Source organism: Sorex fumeus, unplaced genomic scaffold (genome assembly GCF_029834395.1).
Source record: "Sorex fumeus unplaced genomic scaffold, SorFum_2.1 ptg000149l, whole genome shotgun sequence".
NCBI classification, from domain to species: Eukaryota; Metazoa; Chordata; class Mammalia; order Eulipotyphla; family Soricidae; genus Sorex; species Sorex fumeus.
This window is the reverse complement of record NW_026606206.1, coordinates 615092-642438: the sequence shown is the minus strand read 5'-3', so window position 1 is coordinate 642438 and position 27347 is coordinate 615092. Positions and strand designations below refer to the sequence as shown.

At 43.1% G+C, this 27347-nt stretch overlaps 1 protein-coding gene across 1 annotated transcript in view; it reads left to right on the top strand.

The window, feature by feature from the left end:
- The first annotated feature begins 4966 nt into the window (after positions 1-4966).
- The window catches only part of RCL1 (RNA terminal phosphate cyclase like 1), a 55128-nt gene continuing 32747 nt past the window's right edge, over positions 4967-27347 (top strand). The window contains exons 1-3 of the mRNA XM_056106932.1: positions 4967-5148; positions 20120-20191; positions 23969-24144. Of these exons, the coding sequence (XP_055962907.1) occupies positions 5013-5148; positions 20120-20191; positions 23969-24144 (384 nt within the window). The 5' untranslated portion in view covers positions 4967-5012. The remainder of the gene's footprint in view (positions 5149-20119; positions 20192-23968; positions 24145-27347) is intronic.

The following is a 27347-nucleotide window of genomic DNA, read 5'->3' as shown; positions in this document are numbered from 1 at the left end:
GCCACCCACGAATGTCCTCTCTGGCTCCTGATCAAGCTACTTAATGGCCATGATCCCAGAGACTCAGAAACAAACCTTGACACCCAGTGGCTTATGGCAGAAATGTAGGTTACTGTCGTTGGGCCACCCCAGAGGGGAAAGGGTGCTGTCCTTCCACCTGCTCCCCATGGTGGCTTGGTGGCTGCCATTTGCCAGAGGCCATTGGACAGTCAGGTTTGCACCTGCAGTGACGAGACACGTGGGGCCTCACGGGATGGGTGTGGAGCTGGCCCTCCCAACCAGAGCCCGTGTTGCCACCCGTGAATGGCCTCTCTGGCTCCTGATCAAGACGTTTAATGGCCATGATCCCAGATACTCAGAAACAAATAACGGAACCCAGCGGCTTTTGGCAGAAATGCATCCACTCCCTCCAGTAGGTTACCAGCGCTGGGCCACCCCAGGTGGGAATAGGTTTCGTACCTTGGCCTGTTTGCCCTGGCGGCCCGGTGGCCGCCATCCTCCAGAAGCACTGGACAGTCAGGTTTGGGCCCACCATGACGAGACACGCGGGGCCCCACGGATGTGGGTGGAGCTGGCCCTTTCCTCCCCATCCCAACAAGACTCCGAGTCATCACCCACGAATGGCCTCCCTGGCTCCTGATCAAGGTGCTTAATGGCCACGATCCCAGAGACTCAGAAACAAACCTTGAAACCCAGCGGCTATGGCAGAAATGCGTCCAGACTGCGCAGTAGGTTACTGTCATTGGGCCACCCCAGAGGGGAAAGGGTGCTGTCCTTTCGCCTGCTCCCCCTAGGCGGCTCAGTGGCTACCATCCTCCAGAGGCCATTAGACAGTCAGGTTTGGGCCCACAGTGACAAGACAGGTGGGGCTCCATGGGATGGGGGTGGAGCCGGCCCTTTCCTTCCCATCCCATCAAGATCCTGAGTCTCCACCCATGAACGACCTCTCTGGCTCCTGATCAAACTGCTTAATGGCCGTAATCCAAGAGACTCAGAAACAAATCTCAGAACCCAGTGGCTTTTGGCAGAAATGCGTCTGGACCGCGCTGTAGGTTACTGTCACCGGGCCATTCCAGGGGGGAAAAGGGTGCTGCCCCACCGCCTGTGCCCCCTAGGTGGCTCGGTGGCTGCCATCCTCCAGAGGCCATTGGACAGACAGGTTTGGGTCCTCAGTAATGAGACACTTGGGGCCTCAGGGGATGGGGTTGAGCCGGCCCTTTTCTCCTAGTCCCAACGAGACCCTGAGTTGCCGCCCATGAAAGGCCTTTCTGGCACCTGATCAAGCTGCTTAATGGCCATGATCCAAGAGACTCAGGAACAATCTTGGAACCCATCAGGTTTTGGCAAAAATCCCTCCAGATTTAATTGTTAAAATTTCGGAATTTCAAAATTGTGTGGCCACTGCTGTAGTCACGCGACAACATATGTTATTCATAACCAGCAATAGAAAACAAATTGTCTACTGTTGCCTTTTCAGCAGATCTGAGTGTTGGAATAAAATCCCAAATAACAATGTTGGGTCTGGTGTCAAAATATTGAATGTAATCTAAGTAGAGAGAGAGTACTGTGGAAATCATCTGCTCCACAGGTAGGGGGAGGGTGAAGGGTGGGGGTATACTGGGGTTTTTGGTGGCGGAGAATGTGCACTGGTGAAGGGACGAGTGTTTCATCATTGTATGATCAAGACTTTTACCCGATAGCTTTGTAACTGCTTTCACAGTGATTCAATAAATAAAATTATAAAAATTGAAAAAAAATGAGTCTTTTGTACTCTATTCTACTACTGAAATAAGCCACATTTCCAGTCTAAGTTTTTGTTTGTTTTGTTTTTTGTAGTGCAGTGAAGGGATGAGGGTGGGAGTGCAGGGTGGGGGAAGGGTGTCACAACTGGTTCAGGTACTGCTCCTAGCTCTGTGCTAAGGGATCACCCCTGGTGATGCTAAGATGGCAGATCATGTTGTGCCCGGGATCAAACCTGAGCTTCCTTGCTCTTAGACCCTGTTTAACTGAATACTGGGCATAATTTATTTTAGAAAACTTAGATATCTGTTTACATTCTGAATGCTATCTTTCTGCTGAGATTACTTTTGCCATTATTTTAGGGACTTGATTTTAGCTCATTCTCAGTGACAGCCCTTGTGAAAGCTAGTCTCTAGTATTTGTGATGGCTGGTCTATGTGGCTGGTCCTTTCTCTCAGGGTTTTGCCCTTTGAGATTATCATTTGAAAGGTTGGATTTACCCTATTCCCAAGAACCCTTTTATTGACTGGACTTTAATTACTCCTCTAGCCCTGGAAAGTTTTATCTATACACTTAGCTTGTTAGACTATTTCCTTTTGCTCGGCTCACTCTCTTTAACTCTCGCTTCTTAGCTCCTGAACTGTGGACCTGGAATTAGCAAATGACACAAAAAGAAAAACTGAGCCAAATGTCAATCTTGTGTTTGTGTTTACTTTCTCCCAGTACTTGGCCAAAGTTTCTTTGCTTCTTAACACAATTCTGATGGGTTCCAGCAAGCGCTTTCTTCTGTTATCCAGGTTTTCTAATATTTGTAAGTTCTTACCTTACTTTGTTATTGAATCATCATTTCAGTTTCTCCTTCGTTCAAATTCATAATCTTAAAGTTATCGTTGTATTTTCTACACTAGCTTGGTTTCTACAGGAACTTTTAAATTAAGCCTGATTGTTCAATCTAGTTCTTATGTTAGTAGTAGGAAATAAGTTGGTAAAATGTTATTGGGGAAGCTAAGTATACCAGGCAGGGATTTGGGACCACTTTTGAGTGATCTCTTTTTGTTTACCCTTCCCTTACCACACTTTCTTGTTAATTGATAGGCACCTCGGTTATTTCCATATTACTTTATCACCATATTCTGCCCCTGACACTGACTGCTTATAACCAACTAGTTGTTATACAAATAAGGTTAACTACCTTCACAAAACTTACACATCCCTCACATTTTCACCTCCTAACTTGTCCTCTTCCTTGTATGCTGGAACTCATGTGCTGGTGACACTGTCTAAGAACGGCTACAAATTCATATTACTATGATTTACTGTCCTCAAAAAAAGCACAGGAACAACTGCATAGAAGAGGGGCTTTATATTTGCAATAGAAACAATTTGCTTTGGGAAGGATGTCTACCAGCATGGACTGGAGAGCAATTTCAAAAGGTGGGAGTAGGGGGTCTGGTTTTATGCCAATCAGAGATAGAGATATAGCTAATACATATTCTAGTAGTCTTTCAGGAAACTCGAATATATTCAAGAAGAATGGTAAATATGTGCAAGTGAGGAACATCCAATGAATATGCTCTACATGTATAGAAAAACACAGCAAAATGTCATCAGGGATGTGTTTTATTTCCTATGGTAATGCAGAGGAAGGATCCAGATCAAGAAGGGCCCTTGCAGTGTCTAAGGGCCAGTATTGTTTAGTCAGTAGCCCGGGGTCCTTATCAGCACAAAAAAGTTATTTCAAGTTCTGCTTTGGTCCAGTGGAATGTAATGGGCAGCATCTCCAGGAAAGTAGTCTTGGGTGAGTTTGTTTTTCGTTTCTGTTCTTCCCCAGGGAGAGAAGAGGCCCAGCTGCAAATGCTCTGACAGTTAGAGGGGCTATGTTAGTAGCCTTCTGAAAGCTTCCTGTACATCCTTGAAGATTGTTGATCAGATAACCCAGTCTCTGAGGAGATTTTGGTGCATGAATTAGAAGAAGTGAGGGAAGAGGGAAAAGCTGTGTGAGGTTATTCCAATGGATCATTTTGACGGAAGGGACGGTGGGTGGATCTGATTTGGAAGGAAATGCGGGGAATGAAAAGACCTGAAAGGGGCAATGCTTGATGTCTGGTAAGAAACAGCTCGGTATTCTGACTGACACATTCCGGTCTTGGTAACACGTTGAGGCTACGCCCAGCTTTGCAACGTTTCTCAAGTTTTTCTCCAAGTTTAAAGTAGGAACATTGGCTTCTGAGGTTAATATGAAAATCATAAATTGTCGAAATCACAAAGCCCAGATCATTCAGTTCACAGGAAGCTCCCTAAAAGAACAATAAATTGTGTTGTATGTTCATTTGGAATCAAGCAATATTTTTACCACTGCTAAGGTGCACCGAAACTACTCCTGAATACTTGTCTGCTTTATTCACCCTTATTTTCATGGGACATTCAAGAAATTAGTGTACACATGGCCAGTCTTTTTCCAATTATTGGTGGTGTTGAGTTGTCATGTTTACACTGTTCTAAATAAAAAGGCACAGTATTTGCAAGTAAAAAAAATAAAGTGGAAACGGCGCCGGGACGGGGGCCCTGACAGACAAGCCCAGCGAGTGGCCTTCAAGGGGCGACGAGTGCCAAACCCTCTTTTCTCCTCTTGAGAGGAGGAGGAAAGATGCCAAAAAAGATGCCATGGACGTCGCGGGGCTTACCCTGAGCAGTCAGCCCAAGCGCTCGGCCTGTCGCAGCCAGCCAGTCCCAGCGCTCCGCTGCCTCCAAGTCCAGAGACCCCCGTGGAGACCGACCAACACGACTGGCGGATTCCCGCGCTGGGCTCCCCGGGCCGCCGCTCCCCGACTGCCCGCCCACCGCGCGCTGTGGCCGGGGCTGAGGCCCCGCCCCTCCCCGCCGAGGACGAAAGGCAGCACCACTGGGGCTCCGCCCAGTTTGGGCAGCGGCCAATGGCGGGGCTGCGCGGGCCTCTTCCTGCTCTGACGCACGCCAATGACGGCGAGGCCCGGCGCGGTGGCCACGCCCACCGGGGGGGTGGAGGCGGGGCGGGGGTCACGGGCCCCGCCCCACTCCCCTCTGACCCCGAGTCTCGCCTCGCTGTCTTCCTGTTCCAAACCACGTGGACGCGCCGGGGGCTGCTGGGCTGCGTGGCTGCCGGAGGGAGCCCGGGTCGCGCCGCCGCCGCCGCCGCCGCCGCCGTCGCTCGGGGGTCGCGCCTCCCGCGCGCGCCTCGAGTCGCGGCACCCGGGTCGCCCGCCCCGCGCCGGTCCGGTGCCGAGGGCGCGCACATGGCGAGCCAGGCGCACTCCCTCAGCTACACGGGCTGCAACTTCTTGCGCCAGCGGCTGGTCCTGTCCACCCTGAGTGGGCGTCCGGTCAAAATCCGGAAGATTCGCGCCAGAGACGACAACCCGGGCCTCCGAGGTAACCGGGGGCGGGCGGCGCGCCGGGTCCGGGGCGCGGGGCCGAGGGCGTGACGGACGGGGCTGAGGCTTCCGGGGCCGCCGCGCTCGAGCGAGCGCTCGGGGTCCGCGGCGCGCGCGGCTGCCGGGTCGCCCCCCGGGTGCGAACGCGCCCGCGGCTGTGGAGGAGGCGGGGCCGGGCGGCGCGGGGCGTGCCGAGCCGCGCTCCGTGACTCCCGGGCGCCGCTTAGTAAACAGCTCCACGTTTTTCAGCGTTACGTGTGGTAAAAAAAAAAAAAAGAAAGAAAAAAATACCTCACGACTCGCCGCCTCGCTTGTCTTCGGTCTCCTCAGCTTCTCGCCGCCCAAATGAGGAAAAAAAAAAATCTCACGACTCGCCGCCTCGCTGGCCTTCGGGCCCCTCAGCTTCTCGCCGCCCAAGGGAGAAAAGAAACAACAACAACAACAACAACAAAACAGAAAACCAAAAAAACCCCAAACCCAAAAGCAAAAGGTTGACGGGACCGAACTGTGAACGGGAGGAAGGGAAGATGGACGAGATTTGCAAAGCACCATGAGTGGCCTCCGAGCCACTGTCCCAAAGCAAATCTCAGGAGCTGCTGCCCACTTGGGCACCGTCTGTCCCTGTCGCCATGATTTCTTGGCTGCCCTCGCCCCGTATCTTGGGGGAGGGGTGTGGATTAAAGAATTTTAAAGCTCTGGAGGAAGACTAAACAGGCCCCATCTAAACCAACCTGGGCTGCGCTGGTGGTTTCAGCCGGGCTCCTGGAGTAAAGGCGGAAGCGTTTTGAAGGCGTCTTGTCCAGTGTTCCCGAATTGGGAGATTCAGTGAAAGGAAAGAGGAAAAACCTGTCAGCGCCTTGGAGGAGGAGGAGGAGGAGGGGGTTTGTGGCTGCTTCAGGGTTTTCTGGGTCCTGTGGGTGTTTTTCAGCCCTTTTCATATCAGAGTGTGTGTGTGTGTGCGTGTGTGTGTGTGTGTGTGTGTGTGTTTTGGACAGTGCAGTGTCTGCCTCCTGAATGGTGATTTTGTGTGTGTGTGTGTGTGTGTGTGTGTGTGTGTTTTGGACAGTGCAGTGTCTGCCTCTTGAATGGTGATTGATGTACCTAAAAGGAAAATGCCATGTCATTGATAGAAATGGAAGATTAGAAAGAACCAGAAGATCTTCTCTATGGTAGAAAGGAACCTGGTTACAGCATGAAGGATTTATGTTGGAACATGGCTTCTGTCCTCACTCAACTGCTCAAAATCCCGAGGCCCTTCTAGCCTGTTTTGAGGCCAGTGCTCTAATCACTCACCCTGTTGTCATGATGCCTTGGCTGCCTTCACACCTTTCTTTTGGGTATGGATTAAAGAATTTTGAAGATTTTCTGTGTTTTTAGCCTCAACTTTGATATGTGGAAGGAGCTTTGAGATACATCTTTCCCAGGCTTGGGCCTAGTTGCCTTGGAAATGCCAGGGATGAATCATTGGGCAGTGTGCATAACAAGTGCCTTATTAACCTGCTGTGCTTTCTCTGGCACAAGAGGAGGAATAATTTTTTTTTTTTTGGTACTCAGCATTTTTGTATTCTTAGCATTGATCAACTTTTTGTGACCAACACTTAACAAAGCTTTCCTCTTTTAGTTTCAGTCGTACAATGATTGAATATGCATCCCTCCACCAGTGTACATTTTCCACCACCAGTGTCCCTAGTATTTTCCCCCCACACACCTTGCCTCTATGGCAGTTTCTTTTTTACTCTCTACTTATGGGCATTCATCACATCACTGTCATCCTGTTGTGCATGGATTTCCTTGAGCAGGCACCAGTAACGTTTCCATTGTCCTAGCCCTGAGATTTTAGCAAGTGCCACATTGGAGGCTCTTTCAGGGTCAGGGGAATGAGACCCATCATTGTTACTGGTTTTGGCATATCGAATACGCCATGAGAAGCTTGCCAGACTCTGCCGTGTGGGCAGGATACTCTTGGTAGCCTGCTGGGTTTTCTGAGAGTGACTACTAGACAATAAGAGGTCGCTTCCAGGAGCTTTGTTTTATAGTCTCTGGATCTTGGCTATTGATGGGATTACATGGTGCCGGGAGCAGTTGGTGGGTGTAAAGCCTAGCTACTGGAAGATGGGGGATCTGGGTGGAGGAGGAGACCCAGTCCTGATCTGAGCAAGCTAGAAGATCTCAGCCCCGGGTCCCGCACACCTGGGTTCCTCTGCCGGTTCCTTCATGCGTGAGGCTCCTCTGAGCATGTGGAGAGTGGTCTTAAGCATGGCTGTGGCTGGTTCTGGAAGTCTTCAGCTGCCGGGGCTCTGCTCGGGGTGGGGAGGGAAACTCAATCCGCTTCCCTCCAAGGGCCTCGGTGAGGACAGCCAGGCGCAGGTGCAGGCACGATCCTTCTGACCTTTGGGGTTTTAAGCAGGAGGTGTCAGAAAAGTTACCACAGGAATAACTAGCTTGTGGCAGCCAAGCATTCATAGCGATGTCACTTTTTGATCCTTCGATGTTGGCTCTTCCTATCATTGTGAAGCAGAATTCACCAAGTGTTGAATTGTTCACCCACTTATGGGCATTATGGTTTGTAATACAGGTACTGAGAAGCCATCATGTTTGGTCCTTTGTATGCTTTCAGCACACATCTCCCATCCCAAGCGATCCCTCCAACCGTCATTGACTTAGTGATCCCTTCTCTATACCAGAAGAGGTGGAATTTTTAAAAGTTAACATAGTGTTTAAAAAAAACCCCACAGTTTGTCCCTTCAAGGGTGGCTTCAACTAATATTAAGGATTTTTTCCTCTCTGCCCTATTCCACTTTTTGTGACCTCTCTTCATACATACAAGAACTACCCCTCTCCTTTTTTTTTTTTCTATTTGACTACATCACACTTTCCTAAAGGATGCCAGATTCTGGTGCCTCCAACTAGTATATTTGTTGGCAGACATACTGGGCATTTCTTGGGAACCACTATGTAGAGCATTATTTGCTTTACCACATGTGTGTTCATAAGTGTGTGTGTGTGTGTGTGTGTGTGAGAGAGAGAGAGAGAGAGAGAAAGAGAGAGAGAGAGACAGAAAAGAGGTCCTTGATTTAGATTTCCTTGTGCTGACTTCAGGGTATCAGGAACTTGGTAGACGTTTGCTTAATTTCTTACTATACATGATAACTATACATGATCTCAGTTATATAACTATGTATAACTGAGGTCGCTATAATACAAAAATTTATAGGTACACATGCATAGTTATATGTAGCTATATAAGTGATGTGTTCTGCTTAGGACATATCACAGAGATGTGATATGTCTTAATGAAATGGGTCCTTGGGGTTTTGAAAATATAGCTAGTAGACTACAGGTTAGTTGAGCACCCAGGTAAATGCATATTCTATAGATATCTATTCATTTTCGAGTCTTCTTTTTTTGGAGGGAAGGAAATTAACATCAGACCTGACAGTACTCAAGGTGCTCTATGCCCAGGAATCACTCCTAGGAGGTGCTCAGAGACATATAGGGTGCTAGGAATCAAACCTAAGTTGAATCTGGATGGAAGGCAAGTGCCCTACCTTATGTACTATCTCTCCAGCCCCTTTTCTGATTTTTTCTGATTCGGATATTGAAAGTTGGAAAAACTGAAAATATTCAGTATTGCTATCTGCTTAAATATAAGAATTGCGTCTCTTAAGCTTTCAGTATCAATATTACAAGCCATAATGCCCAAAGTGGGGGGGGGGGTAAGAGAGAGGGGGAGGGAGGGAGGGAGGCAGGAAGGGAGAGAAAGAAAAGGAAAAAGGGAAAAGTGCCTGCCATAGAGGCGGGGGTTGGGGGAGGGGAGGCTGATGGGAGGGAGCTTGAAGACACTGGTGCTGGGAAATGTACACTTGTGGAGGGATGGGTGTTGGAACACTGTATGACTGAAATCTAATCATGAACAGCTTTGTAAGGGTCTATCTCATAGTGATTCAATTAAAAAAATTGCATGTCTTGTAGGTTCTTAAATATCCTTTCTAGTGTGGATTTTGAAGAATGGGAATGGTACAGAGCCTCAATCACCATTCAGAAAGGTTTATTGAGCTTCGTTATGTGTGAGAGTTCATGGCAATGTAGATGTGAGAAGCTGGCTGTCCCACTTTCTAGGAGTTTACTAAGTAGAAAAAGATTGAATGACTGATTCTCATGTGTAAAGAAATTCAGTAAGATCTGTATGTTATAAAGGAGTTAGAACACAGACTCCTTGAAAGGTTTTGAAGGAGGACTTGCTGGATCTATTTCTTGATAGATAGGGTAGAGATGGTGGCATTAATAGTCTTGGTGTAATTTTGCCAAACACAGTAACAAGTCTCATGATGGAGACATTACTGGGCCCGCTCGAGCAAATCGAAGAACAATGACCATAACCGTGACCGTTGGTGTAAGAGATCATTCTTAAGTCAAAAAGTATTTGGTTACATTGAGGTAAAATCCTTAATTTGCCATGGTTTTACTGGTCTGGTTGTTAAGAACTTGGGCTCTGAGTTAGATTTTTGTTTGAATCCCATTTCTGCCTTTTGCTATTAGTTCTTGGATAAAATTATTAAACCTTTCTGAACTTTGAAGTGGGCCCAAATGTCTTTATACTGTTTTTTGTTTTGTTTTGATTTTGCTTTTTTTGGGTGACACCCTAAGATGCACAGGGGTTACTCCTGACTCTGCACTCAGGAATTACTCCTGGCGGTGCTCGGGGAACCATATGGGATGCTGAGAATCGAACCTGGGTCAAACCGTGCAAAGCAAACGCCCTACCCGCTGTGCTATCGCTCCAGCCCCAATGCCTTTATACTGCTAAAGTGAGACTTCACCCTGTTATTGTGTGGACTGAGTGAGATACTTAAGGGCCCAAAGTAGGGTATGGCATATATGCAAATGTTAGCTGATTTTATTATGTAACTTCTACCCACAAGATACAGTTTTTCTGTTCCCTGGCATTCAAAATATTATATGGAAATTAAAAAAATATTTAGAGATTTATACTTCCATTATATTCTTTCTTTCCAGTTTAGTTTTCCTTGTATGTGATGATTTTTAAATAATTGTGTGGGGGCTGGAGTGATAGCACAGAGGGTAGGGCGTTTGCCTTGCACGACTGACCCGGGTTCGATTACCAGCATCCCATATGGTCCCCTGAGCACCGCCAGGAGTAATTTCTGAGTGCAGAGCCTTTTTTTTGGGGGGGGGGTTGGGCAGTCTTAGTTTCCTTAAAGGACTAGACTGCTTCTCTTTATTAATTTTTCTCCAATTTTTGATTTCATTTTTTTGCCCCCATTTTTATTATTTCAGTGACTTTGGATTTAGTTTGTTCTTTTATTCTAAACTTTAATTATTAGTATTGTTATTTTGACCATTACCCTATGGTGCTGGTGATCCACGTGCTGAGGATTGAACCTGGGCATTGAACCTGGGATTACTGTATACAAAACACATATTCCAGCCTTGTGGGCTATCTCCCAGCCTTTCCCCTCTAAATTACTAACGTAGGGCTTCATTGCAAGGTTTGGTTTTTCTTTTTTTTATAGTGTATGTACTTAGTGCAAACAACCCTCTTAATTGCGCTTTAGGTGTATTTCACAGGTTTTCACATATTTTAATTTTTATTCAACTTATTCATGTTTTATCTTTGAGAAGTTTTGATCATTGGGTTATTTATAATGTATTGTTTAATTTCAAAGTTTCATTTTTCCTTGTTATTCTTCTATTATTGGTTTCAGTTTGATTACATTAACGGATGAAAAACATGCTGTGTATAATTTCACTTCTTTTAGATTTGTGGGCTGGAGCAATAGCACAGCAGTAGGGCGTTCACCTTACAAGCGGCCAACATGGCCAACCCGAGTTCGATTCCTCCGCCCCTCTCGGAGAGCCCGGCAAGCTACCGAGAGTATTCGATATGCCAGACACAGTAACACAAAGTCTCCAATGGAGATGTTACTGGGCCCGCTCGAGCAAATCGACGATCAACGGGAGGCCTTTACCTTTACCTTTTACCTTTTAGATTTATGGAGAGATTTTTTTTAAGGCCAAAGTTTGTTTGCTTGGTATATATTCCATGGGGAAGAATGTGTAACTGTACCCAGAGGAATAGCATGGATTTCTATCACACTTGCATTACCAGTGTACGATTTGAGTTCAAGTCTCAGGCGTCCCACATACAATGAGTATGAGTCTCGCAGCGCTGCTGTCTGTGATCCCTGATGCTGCAAAACCTGTCTCACTGTACCACAGCGAGGGTATTTAGAGGGTATTTAGAAAAGGAATCTGTATTCGGCTGTCCTGCAGGGAGTGTTCAAAAAGGGGTACACTCGCTAGCAGATAGTCTAAAAAGATGTGTGAGTAAAAGAGCCAGAAATTCCAGCCTGTGACAGGCACTTATGTGAACCCTATAGCAACCCCCAGTAAATACCAAAACCATAAGTTGTGTCCCTCAACTAAGTGTGAACCCCAGAGAGCACGCGTGCAAGTTCTGCAACTAACAGTTCAAATTGTAGTGGCATTTAGACTGAGTATGTGAGAGTGAATATGTGAGGACTGCAACCTAATGTGTGCCCTTCAGTGAGCTCTGCAGCTGATTTTCACACACATTTTGTGTGAGTGCAGTAGCCAGGCATGTGTGTGACCGTGGCTACCACAATAATGGCCTTCATGACAATACGGGAGGCAGAAAGGAGGGAGGGTATTTAGAAAAGGAATCTGTATTCTGCTGACCTGGGTGGAGTGTTCATTAAATAATGATAGTACAATGGGTCTATCGGAGTGATAGCATAGTGGGTAGGGTGTTTGTCTTGCACGTGGCCAACCCAGGTTTAATTCCTTCGCCCGTCTCGGAGAGCCCGGCAAGCTACTGAGAGTATCCCGCCCGCACGGCAGAGCCTGGCAAGTTCCCCATGGCGTATTGGATATGCCAAAACCAGTAACAACAAGTCTCACAATGGAGATGTTACTGGTGCCTGTTTGAGCAAATTGATGAACAAATGGAGGACAGTGCTACAGTGTAGTACAATGGGTAGGAGGCTTGTTTTCCACATGACCAAACTAGGTTTGATTCCCGGTGTCACATATGGTCCCTGGAGCTTGCCAGAAGGTATCCTTGAGCTCAGAGCAAGGAGTAAGCCTGAAATATAGCTGAGTGTGGCCAAAAAATAAACTGAATTAAACCCTAGAGATCATGTTCTCTTTGGTTGATGAAATTGTTCAGTTTTTCTCTCACTGCTAATTTTCTGTCCAGTTGAAGTGCGCAGAGGGTTGCACACACACTTGGTTGCTGATGACGGTGCTACCAGAACACTTTCAGTTTCAGGGGCACTACTTGGCATGATCTAATGCCTGTAAGGCAGGTGCTCTGCCCCTGAGCTATCCGGGACCCTGTTGAATTGATTGTGAGAGGGCTATTGAGGTTTCCATCTAAATAGTCTTATTTTTCATTTCAAATGAGCTTCATGTATTTTGCTGCTTTGTTCTTTGGTGCATTTAGGATGAATATATCTTCTTAGTGGACTGACCTGTTATTATATAAATTCTTTTCTGTTTCTAGTAATTTTCTGAGGTAAAAAATATCCTAGTGAATTAATGTTGGAGAGAGATTTTCTTGTAATGTGTTTACAAAGGCAAGGACTAGAATGGATGGGTTTGGACTTACAGAGTGAACTTGAAATATTGTTAAAAACAGTATAAAACAGGGAATTAAATGCCCTCTGATTTTGTTTCTTCTACAGATTTTTATTTATGTAAATGAAAATGGGATAGTTTGAAGGTATGGGACAACAAAGTATTTCTTAGTATTTTTTATACATTAGAACAGTTAAAATTTTTTGTACATGTATCTTAGTATACTTTTGTTTCTGTTGGATAAATTTCTAGATGTGAAATTGCTGGGTAAGAGACTGATTTTTGTGCCCCTTTTTAATGACAGTGTGGGATCAAATCAAAGTATGTAAAACTGTCTTTCTTAATTGGTAAAATAGCCTTTCTCTTCAGTGATACTTTCTTATATTTACACCTTCTTCCATTCTTTTGGAAATGTGTATTAATGCTATTTCCAGTGTGTCAAGTGAAGAGATGATTGAACTTCCTTTTTCCTGTTTTTTTAATTGTATTTCTTTAAACTTAAATTTCATTTCTAAAAATAAATTTATTAAAGTATATTACATTTCAGTAAAGTATGACATTATACACAGCTTAATTAGTCTTTATCAGTTGTGAGCATGCTAATGACAAGAAATGACAAGTGACCAAGACCTTTCCCGTTCTTCTCTTGTTTGCTTCCAGGCACACAATTTCCTCCTCCTGAACCAAGAATAGTAAATTGACTTTCTATATCATAGAATAGATTTCTAAAATATTAACCATAATTTATATATGTGGAATCATAAAATTATGTATTTAAAAATAAGTAGTTTTAATTGTGTCGCTTCTTTAGTTTTGTGATTTGTGGGCTTTATTACTGTTTTGGGATCTGAGAATGTAGCTCAGTACTGTGTTCAATTCCTAGCACCACCTCTCCCCAAAATAATAAAAACATTTCTGTTGTAGACACAGTGATTTGCTGATTTTCATTGTTGTATCGTGGTATCAATTTTATTGTTTTTAGTGTCATATTCTTACTCCTGGCTCTACAATTAGGAATCACTCCTAGCTGTGCTTAGGGGACAATATGAAGACTTGGGGATTGAACCCGGGTCAGCCACATGCAAAGCAAGGGCTGCTGTACTATCTGAATCCAGGTCAGTCACATGCAAGGCACAGGCTGCTGTACTTGTCTCTTTGACCCCATGACTGACTTTTAAATTTTATTCTGAAAATTAGGCATATACTTAGAGTTTCTACCTTATAGTTTGGTTTTAGCTAGGACAATAATGACTTTTGATTTTATGATACTAGTTTTTGACTTATCTTTTGAGTTACTTTTCTAAAGAAACTCATTTCATATTATGTAACTTCTAAGTTTTTTCCTTGGTATAGTGTGTTCATTTCTTACCTAATAAAATAATTATTGAAAGATTTTAATTTTAATATATTGTTCTTTTGGCAGAGTGAAGGGCTTACTTTTGGCCCTATACTCAGAGATCATTCTTGGAAGGGCCAGGGATTGAACCTGAGTCATCCATGTGCAGGGCAAGTGACCTACCTGCGGTACTACCTCTCTGGCACCTATGTTATTTATTTAATATTTAATTAATTTATTTAAAAGACCACTTTTATTTTTAATTTTTTGTCTTTTAGGGTCACACATGGCAGTGCTCAGGGATTACCCCTGACTCTGCATTCAGGAATTACTCCTAGCAATGCTTGGGGAGACCATATGGGATGCCAGGTCAAACCCCAAGTTGGCTGCATGCAAGGCAAATGCTCAACCTACTGTACTATCACTCTGGCCCCTTTCATTTATTTTTTAACTATTAAGGCACTGTGATTTACATTATTAATCATAGTTGAGTTTCAGGCTACACAGTACCAACGCAGATCCCATCACTAGTGTCAACTTCCTTATACCAACGTTCCCACTCCTCCCCACTCCTGAGTCTGCCTCCTTTGCAGGCACACATTTTAAAAGAAAAATTTTTTTATAAAGTAGTTCACAATATTTGATTACATTTAATATTCAAACACCAATCCCACCAACATTACACCTTCCCACCACCATATTTCAGATATTACCATCCCGAACCCCAACTCCTGCCCTAAAGCAGAACTGAAATAATATATTTTGTATTGTTTGTTATGAAAAACCATTGAAAGTGCTACAAAAAAGTTTCCTTATAGGAAAGAGTGTGAGGATTGTTGTAGTTCACCCAGGCACACTTTAAAGTGCTTATTTCAAAAAAGAAAAATAAAGTGCTTATTTCAGTTTAGATCTCGTGCTTGTAGTAAGTGTATGTTTCCACATATGTACATATATATGCCTATACCACACTTCTATACCAGAGATGCCTGTATTAGATCTTACAAAAACCTTTTATAGAATATTGAATGAGAGCAGTTCTCTCAGCTGTTAAAATTGATTTATAGGATCAGGGATTTGGCTTCAAGTAGTAGAGCACATGCCCGCCCTGACTTTGATCCTTGATACTGTATACCTGCCTTCAGCACTCCCAGATATGATTCAGGTACAACCCTCATACCACCAGCCTTGCCCCTACCCCTCCGAGCATGACAGATCCTTTTTCCTCTAAGAGTGTCTCAGTATTTTAGTATCTTATTTGTAATTTTTACAGATACATTTACATTTTATCCATATTTTATGTATTTTATTTAATTATACATGGTAGGAAATTCAAAAGGAGACAGTTTACAAAGTCATGTCTCTTTCCCAATTTTCTTTCTTGTGATGTAACCAGTAACACTAGTTAAATTGTTTAAGGGCTTTTTTTTTCCCTCCCACAAATTTCCTGCACGTTTACCTGATTTAGACAAATGATCTTCTGCATCTTACTTATTTTAATGTACCATGGGGATTTTTCATATCATGAAAAAACACCCCTCAGTATTTTCCAAGTACTCTGTTAAGTACTCTAGTAAGTAGGTACACCATAGTAGACAGTATTTCTAGATATTGAAGTTGCATTCTAATTTTTTGAGATTGAGAGTGTATTTACTCCTTGCTTTTAAAGAGTTGGGGCAACACCTGGCAGTGCTCAGGGCTTTTCACTCTTCACTCAGTATGGAACAACAAACACCCACGAATAGCTAAAGCAATTCTTGGGAAAAAAAGACATTGGGAGGCATTACCCTCCCCAGCGTCAAACTCTACTACAAAGACATAAAAATGAAAACAGCATGGTACTGGAACAAAGACAGAGCTGCAGACCAATGGAACACAGTGGAATATCCCTACACACAACCCCAAATGTTTGAACATCTAATCTTTCATAAGGGAGCAAGAAATGTGAAGTGGAGCAAGAAAAGACTCTTTAACAAATGGTGCTGGCATAACTGGACAGCCACATGCAAAAAAATGGGCTTAGACCTCGGCCTAACACCATGCACAAAAGTCAAATCAAAATGGATTAAGGATCTCAACATCAAGCCAGAATATATAAGATACATTGAAGACAAGGTCGGCAAAATCCTCCACGATATTGAGGCTAACGGTATCTTCAAAGACACCACTCCAGTGACCAACCAAGTGAAACAGAGATAAACAAATGGGACCATCTTAAATTAAGAAGCTTTTGCACCACAAAAGATACAGTGACCAAAATACAAAGACAATCTACAGAATGGGAAAGGATATTCACCCAATACCCATTGGACAAGGGGTTGATATCAAGGTTATATAAGGCACTGGTTGAACTCTGCAAGAAGAAAACATCCAACCCCATCAGAAAATGGGGTGATGAAATGAACAGAAACTTTCTCAAGGAAGAAATCCAAATGGCAAAAAGGCACATGAAAAAATGCTCTTCATCAACTAATTATCAGGGAGATGCAGATCAAAACAACTATGAGGTACCACCTCACATCACAAACTGATACACATCCAAAAGAACAAAAGCAACTTGTGGATGTGGGGAGAAAGAGAACTTCCTACACTGCTGGTGGGAATGCAGACTGGTTCAGCCCTTTTGGAAAATAGTATTGATGATTCTCAAAAAGTTAGAAATTGAGCTCCCATTTGACTCAGCAATACCTCCTAGGAATATATCCCAGAGATGCAAAAAAGTATAGTCGAAGTGACATCTGGACTTGTTTGTTCATTGCAGCACTGTTTAGAATAGCCAGAATCTGAAAAAAACCCAAGTGCCCAAGAACATATGACTGGTTAAAGAAACTTTGGTACATATGCACAATGAAATACTATGCAACTGTTAGAAAAGATGAAGTCATGAAATTTACATACAAGTGGTACTACATGGAAAGGATCATGCTAAGTGAAATGAGTCAGAAAGAGAGGACAGACACAGAAAGATTGCATTCATCTGGGGAATATAAAGTAACAAAATAGGAGACTGACACCCAAGAATAGTCGAGATAATAATTACCAGGAGGTTTGCTTCATGGCTTGGAGGCCAGCTGCACATGCTGGGGGGAAAGGCAGCTTATATAGAGAAGGGAACACCAAATAAAGGGTGTTGGGAAGATCCACCCAGGATGGGAGATGCATACTGAAAGTAGAGTATAGACTGAACATGATTGACACTCATACCTCTATTGCAAACCACAACACCCAAAAGGAGAGAGAGATCAAAAGGGAATGCCCTGCCACAGAGGCGGGGTGGCATGTGGGGGTATGGAGTGGTGGTGGGAGCGTATACTGAAGTCATTGGTGGTGGAGAATGGGCACTGGTGAAAGGATGGGTACTCGATCATTGTATAACTGAAACTCAAGCACCAAAATTTGTAAGTCTACAACTGTACCTCATGGTGTTTCACTAATAGAAATAAAAAAAAAATAAGGTTTTCATTATAGACAATTCTCTGGGAAAAAAAAGAGTCACTTCTGATGGGCTCGGAGGCCATGTCGGGTTTTCCAGGATTGAACCCAGTAGGATGTGTACAAGGCAAGCGCTTTGCCAGCTGTGCTCTCTCTTGGCCCTATGAAGGGTAGAGTCTCTAGATTGCATTCCTGCCAATGCTTCCCTTGTTTGAGTAATAAGAAAGGGGTCAGGGTTAGGGTCAGGCACATGACTGCCACTGTCACAGTGTGTTCCTATACAACAGTAAAATCATGATGATTTATTTTTTTATGTAACTTTATCCCTAATGTTCTTAGATATCTGAAATCTTGTCCTTACCAGGAATCGCTTTAAAGAAGAATCACAAAAGAGTGTGTGGGCAGTGATGGCAATGGGAGGAATCCTGTATATCTTGTTTGTCTTAATGAAGTTTGAGCTTCAGTCTTACCATTATCAGATGAACTCGAAATCTTTTTTATACCAGGTGATGGAGCTCTATCTCCACTGTTGTGAGGATTCAGAACGAGCTCCATGGCACTTTGAAGTAGTGCTTCTGAGGTACTCTGTACAGGTGCCAGTGTCTAGTCTTTTTAGGTGCCATTGTCTTCTCAGTCCTGTTCTTCTGCTGGAGGTTTTAAACTGTGATTATGCTTTAGAGCCCTGTGAATCAGAAAAAGGAAAATCAAAAGTAAAAGTCACATTGTTTTTTTCCTTCTAATCTGTAAGAGTTATAGATTTTATTTTATTTTGGTTTGGGGGCCACACTTGGCAGTGCTAAAGGGTTACTTCTGGCTCTGCATGTGGCTCTGGCGGTGCCTGGGAGATCATATGGGATTCTGGGGATCAGACCTGCGTTGGCTGCATGCAAGGCATCACCCTACCAGCTTTACTATCTCTCTAGCCCTGCCTGATTTTTATTTTTTAATAGAGGAACAAGTTGATTGATTGTGGGGGATAAAAGGAATCAAGACACTTAGTGTTGTGGTATGGTTAGAAACAAGAAATTTTGGGAAAGTCAGATGTGGGTTCAAATCCTGGCACTATCATTGCCAGCCAAGCTGTTTGGAGTTGAGTCTTACAAAATGATGGGGAGTGGGGGAGGCTTGCCAGCTGCCCTATAAGAGCATTCTCTTCTGTTTGAGTTTTCTGAATTATCCCACGTTTCATGTATAAAATCTTTCCTCTTTCCCCCACCCCCCTTTTTAAAGAATTGTCACTGTCCTCCCGTTGTTCATCAATTTGCTCAAGCGGGCCCAATAACTTCTCCATCGTGAGACTTGTGTTTGGCATATCAGATACGTCACCGGTAGCTTGCCAGGCTTTGCCGTGCGGGTGAGATACTCTCGGTAGCTTGCCGGGCTCTCCGAGAGGGGCGGAGGAATCGAACTGGGGTGGGCCGCGTGTAAGGCAAACGCCCTACCACTGTGCTATTGCTCCAGTTTTTATATTTTGCAACATTTTTATCATAAAAGGAGTTAGGGTGAATTTGAACATAAAAATGTTTGCTGCTTGTTTTTGAGCCACAGTTAGCAGTGCTCAGGTCTTACTCCTGTCTCAGGGATCACTCCTGGTGGTGTTTAGAAGACTGACTATATATGGTGCCATGGGTGAAACTCAGGTTGGGTGCCTGCATGACAGGTGCTCTGTTCTGTACTGTCTCTCCAACCCGTGAACATTAAGAAGTGCATTCATTTAAATTCCTACCTTGAAAAAAAGTTCATTTATTAACACTTGGAATTTTTTCACTTTTTTAAGGCACTTAAAGAAAGGTTGCATTAACATTGTATATTCAAACATCCTTGTAATGAAATAAAAAATTAAATTGCTTAGATAACTCTAGATTAATATGTCATTAAAGGAATGGAGATGAATACTTTGTTGAATGGGACAGCGACTTCTTACTGAGATAACCCATGATTTAATCTACCTTGTAAGACATTCTGAAACAAGACAAGTGAAAATTAAAGTTTCTAAAGCAACCTGCTCTATTTTGATTTCTTCCTTATTTGGCATGTGCTCCTGAGATTACAAGTCTTTGTAGGCATTATGTTACTATTTTGCACTAGCTGTTTTTTTTTAAATTCAATTTTATAGGGACTCCTCAGTAGTGCTGGGGAGACCCGGAAGCTGCTCTTAGGGATCCTCAGCCTGGTGGCATGGGCCTGTTGGTGAAACCCTTTGACCATACCAGGACCACACCAAGCCATGCTCCGGGGTCCATGTTGTGCTGGAGACTAAACTTGGGGCCTAACACATGCTAGGCATATGCCTTTAGCACTTGTGCTAGCTCCTTGGAACCAGTGTTGCTCTCTCTGGTGGTATATGAAAACCAGATTGTTTCTAACAGTTCCGCCAGATTTATATATGCTGTTTGATACTTTGATCAACTTGTGGTTGTTCCTCAGCTAGCGATTCCACCCAAGTCTGGAGAAAAATGCAGATGGGTTAGAGTTAGTAACTTTCCTTCCAGTACAGATGGTGGATGGAACATGTTCTCTAGATGGTGACCTACAATAAAGTCAGTCAGTTTTCTCCTTTTCTCTCTCTCCTCTCTCCCCACAGATTTTGAAGCCAGCTTCATAAGGCTGTTGGACAAAATAACTAATGGTTCTCGAATTGAAATAAACCAAACAGGTAAGCCCTTTTTTTCCTGTTACTGAAAGCATTTAACAGTTTCTGAAAGACTGATGAAATTATAGATCAAGGAGTCTCAAGTGACATAGGGCCACTTACAAGTCAAGCTTGTTTTTTTGATAACTTGTTATATTATTCTGGTGTAAAGATTGTATTCAGATGAAGAGAAAACATTTCCCTCCTTTTTTGGTAACAGTTGTATGGAGATATACATGAAAGTTGCCAATTTAAGAGGTAGATGCTTCATTTAAGAATGTTAGAAAACTGAAATTTTCTGATGAACAAGCAAGCATCTCCTCTTTCCATTTTTTCTTACTTAAAAAACATTTTTGAGAGGGACCACTCCTGGCAGTGGTCTGTCCAGTAGTAGAAGCCTGATGGGTGGTTGTTCAGGGCCACCAGATTTCCACCCAGTTGTGCTCAAAATGGAGACACGGTGGTGCTGGAGATCCCACTCAGGGCCTGGTACCTGCTAAGCTTGAGTTCTAACCCCTGAACTCTCTTCTCCAGCTAGATACCTCTTTTTTTTGACAGTGAAAATATTCTTATGCCTAATTACAAATGATTTTGTGAAGTCCATTGCTTATATTGTTGCATGAAAATCTTAAGGCAGACTCTGGGGTAGTTGTTTGTGCTGAATTTTATTTTGTCTTTTCCGGTAAGTGTAGATAATAATGTGCAGAAAAGAAAAGTGAAAGGCCTTTCACTTGTTTCTTCTTCCATGTCCTTCCCTAGGGCAGCCACAGTCACGGCCTGGTATTTGGCCCCTGTGTCCTTTATATGCATTTGGTCACATGTATAGTTCTGTGTTTCAAACGTAGCATCCTGTTCTTATTTTCCTGCAGCTTGCCTTTTTCCTTTTTCCAGTAACACAAATGTCTCTGATCTTTCCCTGCTGGCACACAAATGCCTCTTTCAGGATTTCAATGGACCCAACATAGTATCCTATTGTTTGGATACAAGATAATTTATTTCAGAGCTCCCTACTGATAACATTTAGGTTATTTCTAGCTTTATGTTTGTTATTTCCCTCAGAGAAATTTTTGTATAATAGGGCTTGAAATAATGTTGTCTTGTTCAACCTCATTTCATTATGATGTTGATAAGAGAAAAATTATCCTAGCCAAAGTTGAATGAAAGGCATTATTTATTTCACTGGAAGTCATAACAGTTTCCAAGAACCTATTTATGCCATTAAGTGAATACTTACTGAATGCATAAGGTACTGTGAGACAAACACATCCTAGGCCGACTTTCTGAGTTAAGCATCTTTGTACGTATATTCAGCAAAGGAAACTGATGTCCCATATGTTGGCTCTCACGAAAAAAAAAAAAAACAAGCTTGACTTGTAAGTGGCCCTATATCACTTGAGACTCCTTTATCTATAATTTCATCAGTTTTTCAGAAAACATGTGTCAGACACAAGACTGAACGCCCTATTGTAAGCTGTGATTCCCTTAGTCTTCCTTGGTTTATTTACTTTGAAATTAATGGGGTAGATTTTTTTTTTTAATTTTTAAAAGTAAACAATTTTTTTTCCCTTTATTTTTTTTTTACAGTTGTAGATTTACAATTTTTTGTGCTTGGGTTTCAATTATACAATGATCAGATACCCATCCCTCCACCAGTGCCCATTTTTCACCACCATGGATAATATCCCTCCCACCCCCATCCCCCATCCCCCCCCTGTCTCTGTGGCAGGGCAATCCCCTGTGTTCTCTCTCTCCTTTTGGGTGTTGTGGTCTGCAAAAGAGGCATTGAGTGGCAAACATGTTCAGTCCATAGTCTACTTTCGACATGCATCTCCCCTCCTGGGAGGATCCTCCAAATATCCTTTATTTGGTGCTCCCTTCTCTATCTGAACTGCCCTTTCCTCTAGGATACCCGGCTGGCCTCTAAGTTATGGAGTAATCCTCCTGGTGCTGATCTCAGCTAATGGGGTAGATTTTTTTCGGCAGTATTTACTGGGGAATTAGATCATTTTTTCAATTCTAGTCACATCTGCAGCTTAGGCTCAGAAGTAAGATTTTTTCCTTTCATTTTTTTTTTTGGTGGCCTCCCAAACAGTATTCTCTTAAGGGACCCAGGGATTACGTTTTGTGATAGTTGCCAACTGGATGGCTATTCAGTGCTAGCGCCTAGGGTATGGTGCTGTTCCCTACGTGCTTGGAGACCTCTAGAACCATAGTACAGTGGGTAGGGCACTTGTTTTGCACGTGGCCAACCCAAATTTGATCCCCTGCACCCCTTATGGTCCCTTGAGCACTGCCAGGAGTGATCCCTGATTGGAGAGCCAGAATTAAGCCCTGAGCACAGCTGAATATGACCCAAAACAAACAGAAGAAAACAAAAACAGTGCTAGTTGTACCTTTCAGTGCTGGGAGGCCATGAGGTTCCAGGGATCAAATGTAGGTCACCATGGATCATAACCCCTGCATTCTTCCTGGCCTAGACTTCCCCCAATCCAACCCCTCCCCCCATAATCTAGAGTGGAATTCTTATGATCTGGTCAGATTCTCACTTGGTTAATTTATAAAGCATAGACAAATTTGCAGAGTTCAGTGATAAGTCTTTTTTTTTTTTTTTTGGTTTGACCTAAAGGATTGGTTGGTGACTACTATAGTATATGGAGTCAAGTGATTGCCCTCTTTGGTCAGAATATGATTTGGATACAATTGTAAAGATTTTGTTTTCTAATGTAAGAAATTCTATATTTTATTTATGAAAGTCCCAAGAGTTACTTTCTTTTTGAGTGAGTGAACATATCTCCTCTCCCTGATATTAAATTTTATTGGTAAATTGTACCTGAAGATTTGGGCAAAAGATTTGAATGGTGAAAATTATTTTATGTTGTACATTATATATTATTTTATATTTCATAATTATATTTAATGAATATTTTATATATTATAAATACCACTGATCATCTAGAATATTTTATCTTGCTTTTCTTTCATTATGTAATCTAAAGAGAAATTTTGGGGATGATGTAAATCAGTGAAGGTGTATAAAGTTAATAACTATTAAATAATGTTCACATATCTGTTTTTACTCTTAAAATAGCTACTGTTAATGAAATTAAAGTATTTGTCCTCTTTAGGTATATGAATCATCTCATTTCAAGTATCTTGAAGCAGCTGACTGTTGGTGTGATTTTAGGGCATCATTTGTTCTTTATCAGCACAGTCTGAGAGTTTGACAGTTCTGAAGGTTGGGGGGGGCTTAATACTATTTATTATTTGAAAAGAATTTTATTGCGGTATTATGATTTACAATACATTTTATTGTTTCAGATATCTAATATATCAACATCATACCTACCATCAGAGTGTCATTGTCCATCTACCAATTTCTTGGGTCCCTGACGTTCCCACTCTCACCCCACACCTAAGTAAACAGTTCTGTAGGCCAACTCTCAGGGTCTGTTGCCATTGGTCATTTGTTATTCCCCTGTGTTTCTTTATATTCCATAGTTGAAAGAGATCATTGTTGTATTTGTTTCTCCTGACTGATTTCACTCCATATCATTCTGTCTAGTTCTGTCCCCATACCAGTGAATTACTGCTTATTAAATTGTACTCACTATTATTGTTACAGGGACTTGACAGTAATGAGTCAGCATTTGGAGTAACATGTGGGCACTTAGGAGTGGCATTTTGAATTCTCTTGGATGTCCTTGTCAGACTTTCATTTTGGGACTCACTGTGTTTGAGATGCTTAGTTTTTATTTATTTTTTTTTCTCGGTTGTATGTGGCTCTCTTCCCTCTGGTGTAAGGAACAACATTGTATTACCAACCTGGTCTCCTGTATGGTGGATCTGTGGAACATGATTGTAACATCCTTCGCAGCATTGGCTATTACCTGGAGAGTCTTCTTTGCCTGGCTCCATTTATGAAGCACCCATTAAAAATAGTTCTTCGAGGAGTGACCAATGACCAGGTTGACCCATCGGTGAGTAGAACTGTAGCACTGTCCTCTGGTTGTTCATTGATTTGCTCAAGCAGGTACTGGTAACGTCTCCATTGTGAGACTTGTTACTGTTTTTGGCATATTGAACATGCCACAGGTAGGTTGCCAGGCTCTGCCATGTGGGCGGGATACTCTCAGTAGTAGTGGAGCTAAATTGTAGTGTGAATTTTGTTTTGTCTCTTGTGATAGCCCACCTTTTAAAAAATAAGGCACTATAAAGTACAGGTTTATTGTTGAATATTTTTTTTTTCATTATTTGCTTTCAGATTTAGAGGTTTATCATTTAAGGAGAGCATTAACTAGGACACAAGTATTAAAACTAGTACTAGGTTTTTTGTTTTTTGTTTTTAAATTTATTTATTTATTTATTTATTTATTGAATCACCATGGGAAAGGTTACAAAGCTTTCAGGTTTAGGTCTCAGTCATGCAAATATCAAGCACATTTCCCTTTACCAAAACTTATTTTTTACCATGAAGAACCCCAATAAAACCCCAACCCCCACCCCTCCCAGTCCCTGTGGGGCAGATGAATTCTAGTTAACACTCTATCTGCTTTGATTAGATTCATTGTTTCAATAAAAGATTCACCACTATTATTTAGAGTTTACCCCCCCCACCCCCAAATCAGACATGCTGACAAAGCATTGTGGAGTGATTTGCTTTCTACAGCTGGGTTCAAGAATTATATGTTGGTTTTGGATTTCCGCTATTTTACTTATTGACCCTGGAAGTATTTCTACTGAAAGTCAGATAGTTAAGAAATTGGTTTCTGTGCTCTGGAGTCGTGGCCGTGCTGGAGAGCCGCTAGTGGGGGGCAACTGGTGGCCTCGGTAGGGCGTGAAGGGCGGACCGAAACGCCCCCCTTCCCATGAGGTTTTAGTCGTCCTCAGTCCCCCGGCTCATACCTGCTGTCCACACGGCTCCCATGCGGCCGCCATCTTTCTTTCCAGAGAGGAGAAGGCGACTGGGGCAACACCCTTTCCCCTCCGGACAGACCTGATGGCCTGGATTAATGCATAGTCCGTTCACTTTTCTGCTCCAAGCTGCCGGGTTCTGCATTAAGTCCTTGTGCTTCTGGGGCCGTGGCCATGCTGGAGAGCCGCTCGCGGGGGGCAACTGGTGACCTCGGTAGGGCGTGAAGGACGGACCGGAACGCCCCCCTTCCCACGAGGTTTTAGTTGCCCCCACACCCCCGGCTCATACCTGCTGTCCACAAGGCTCCCATGTGGCCTCCATCTTTCTTTCCAGAGGGAGGAGGGCGGAAGGGAGCAACACCCTTTCCCCTCCGGCAGACTTGATGGCCTGGATTAATGCATAGTCCTTTCACTTTTCTGCTCCAAGCTGCTGGGTTCTGCATTAAGTCCTTGTGCTTCTGGGGCTGTGGCCGTGCTGGAGAGCCGCTCATGGGGGGCAACTGGTGACCTCGGTAGGGCATGAAGGGCGGACCGAAACGCCCCCCTTCCCATGAGGAAAAACTAGTACTAGGTTTTTTGCTAACACTTCATGGTGGCTTTCATTATTGTGACTAAGAACAGATGTTTGCAGTCTTGTTATGGTTGACATGAAATACTCCTCTTTTGGCTGATGTGTCTGACAGCTGAGTTTTCCAGAGGTCTTGTGATAACTAAGCAGACCAGATTTTACATAGAAAATGTCATTGTTGCTGCATAATCTTGACTTTCTCAGTTTTCAGCAAACTTGAGGGCCATTTTCTTCTAAGATGAGTTTTCAGGTTAGAAATGGGGCAGTAAGAGCTTTTGAGCTTTGGTTTATGGATACCAGCAAGCTTCTTTTTAAATATGCTAAATTTTTATAGGGAGCATAATTTCATGTAAGGGGAGGATTTTCACTGTGGCCACCTTAGCTATCTTAGTCCTACTGTAGGTTGGGTTTTGTTTTATATATTGAAATAAGGTTAAAGTCCTGAGCCAGACCTTCCTTAGACCTCTCCTGGGGATGGAAAGACCCCTACCTTTGGATGCCCTGCTTTCCAGAAGAGGTATCTTAAAGCTGAGGGTCATGATGTGAGGTCCTGATCGGGGCTGCTTATCTTTACAAACACTGGAGCAACACCAGTGAAGGGGCAGCTTCTGAGGCAGAATGTGAAGGATGTAGTATTCCTAATCAGGGAAATCAGTAGTTGGTCCAGTGAACCCCAAAATGGAGGCTGCTATTGTTCACCAAGATACCAACTTGGTTAATTTGTAGATGTTAAAAATTCTATTCTTAAGGGAATTCAGGTGCATGAACTATGAACTTTTCCCCTAGATTCCTGTTACATTCAAGATAAAATCTTGGCTGTAAAGGAACATTGCATAAATTGAGTAGATTTTATAACTAATCTGCAATAAGTACCTTTGTTTCCTCTAATATCTGCAAGATACAAGGAAATGCATCCTTCGCTTCTAAGTGTGAGAGGATATTTTAACAATTGAAGGTTGGAAAGATGCCTTGAATGCTGGAAAAAGTTCAAGTGACCAGCACAGTGTGGCTCTCCTTTGAACTTTTATGTGTGTCTGAATACCCAGAAATAGTATTTGTGTTTTGCAGGTTTTGGGTCCCCCTCCCCCCAACAATGTTTTTATATGCTACAGGACTATATCCAATCCTGGTTCAAGTAACTTTTTAATTGTTTTTTTTTTTTTAAAAAAAACAACAATATGTGGTTTCCCATCTGTTAATGAATTTTCTCTTTGCACAGAGGGATGAATCCAGTGAGTACTGCCCTTAGGGAATGGTCCCATAAAGAGCTGTGACCACAGCTAAGGAGGCCTCTGGTCTCTGATAGGGAACCAGCCAAGTACTGAGGGTGTTATTCTAGAAATTATCTTCATGTTTTATTCTCTTTCTGATTTGGCACCACATTTGGTGTTGCGCAGGGGTTTCCTGGCTCTGCACTCAGGAATCACTCCTGGAGTTGTCCAGGGGACCATGTGGAATGGCAGGGATTGAACCTGCATTAGCTGTATGCAAGGCAAAGTACCTTACCCACTGTACCCATCTCTCCAGCCCCTCTAGAAATTTGCTTTTCAAACTGAATTTTATGATCGCAGGTGGGGCTGCATAACTGTATATGGGTGTCACAAAAAATCTGGCAAAAGTAAAAGATTTCTTGACCAAAATCTCTCTAGTTTTTAGGAAGGTAACTCTGGAGGCAGAGTGAGAGGAGATTGAATTGAAGCG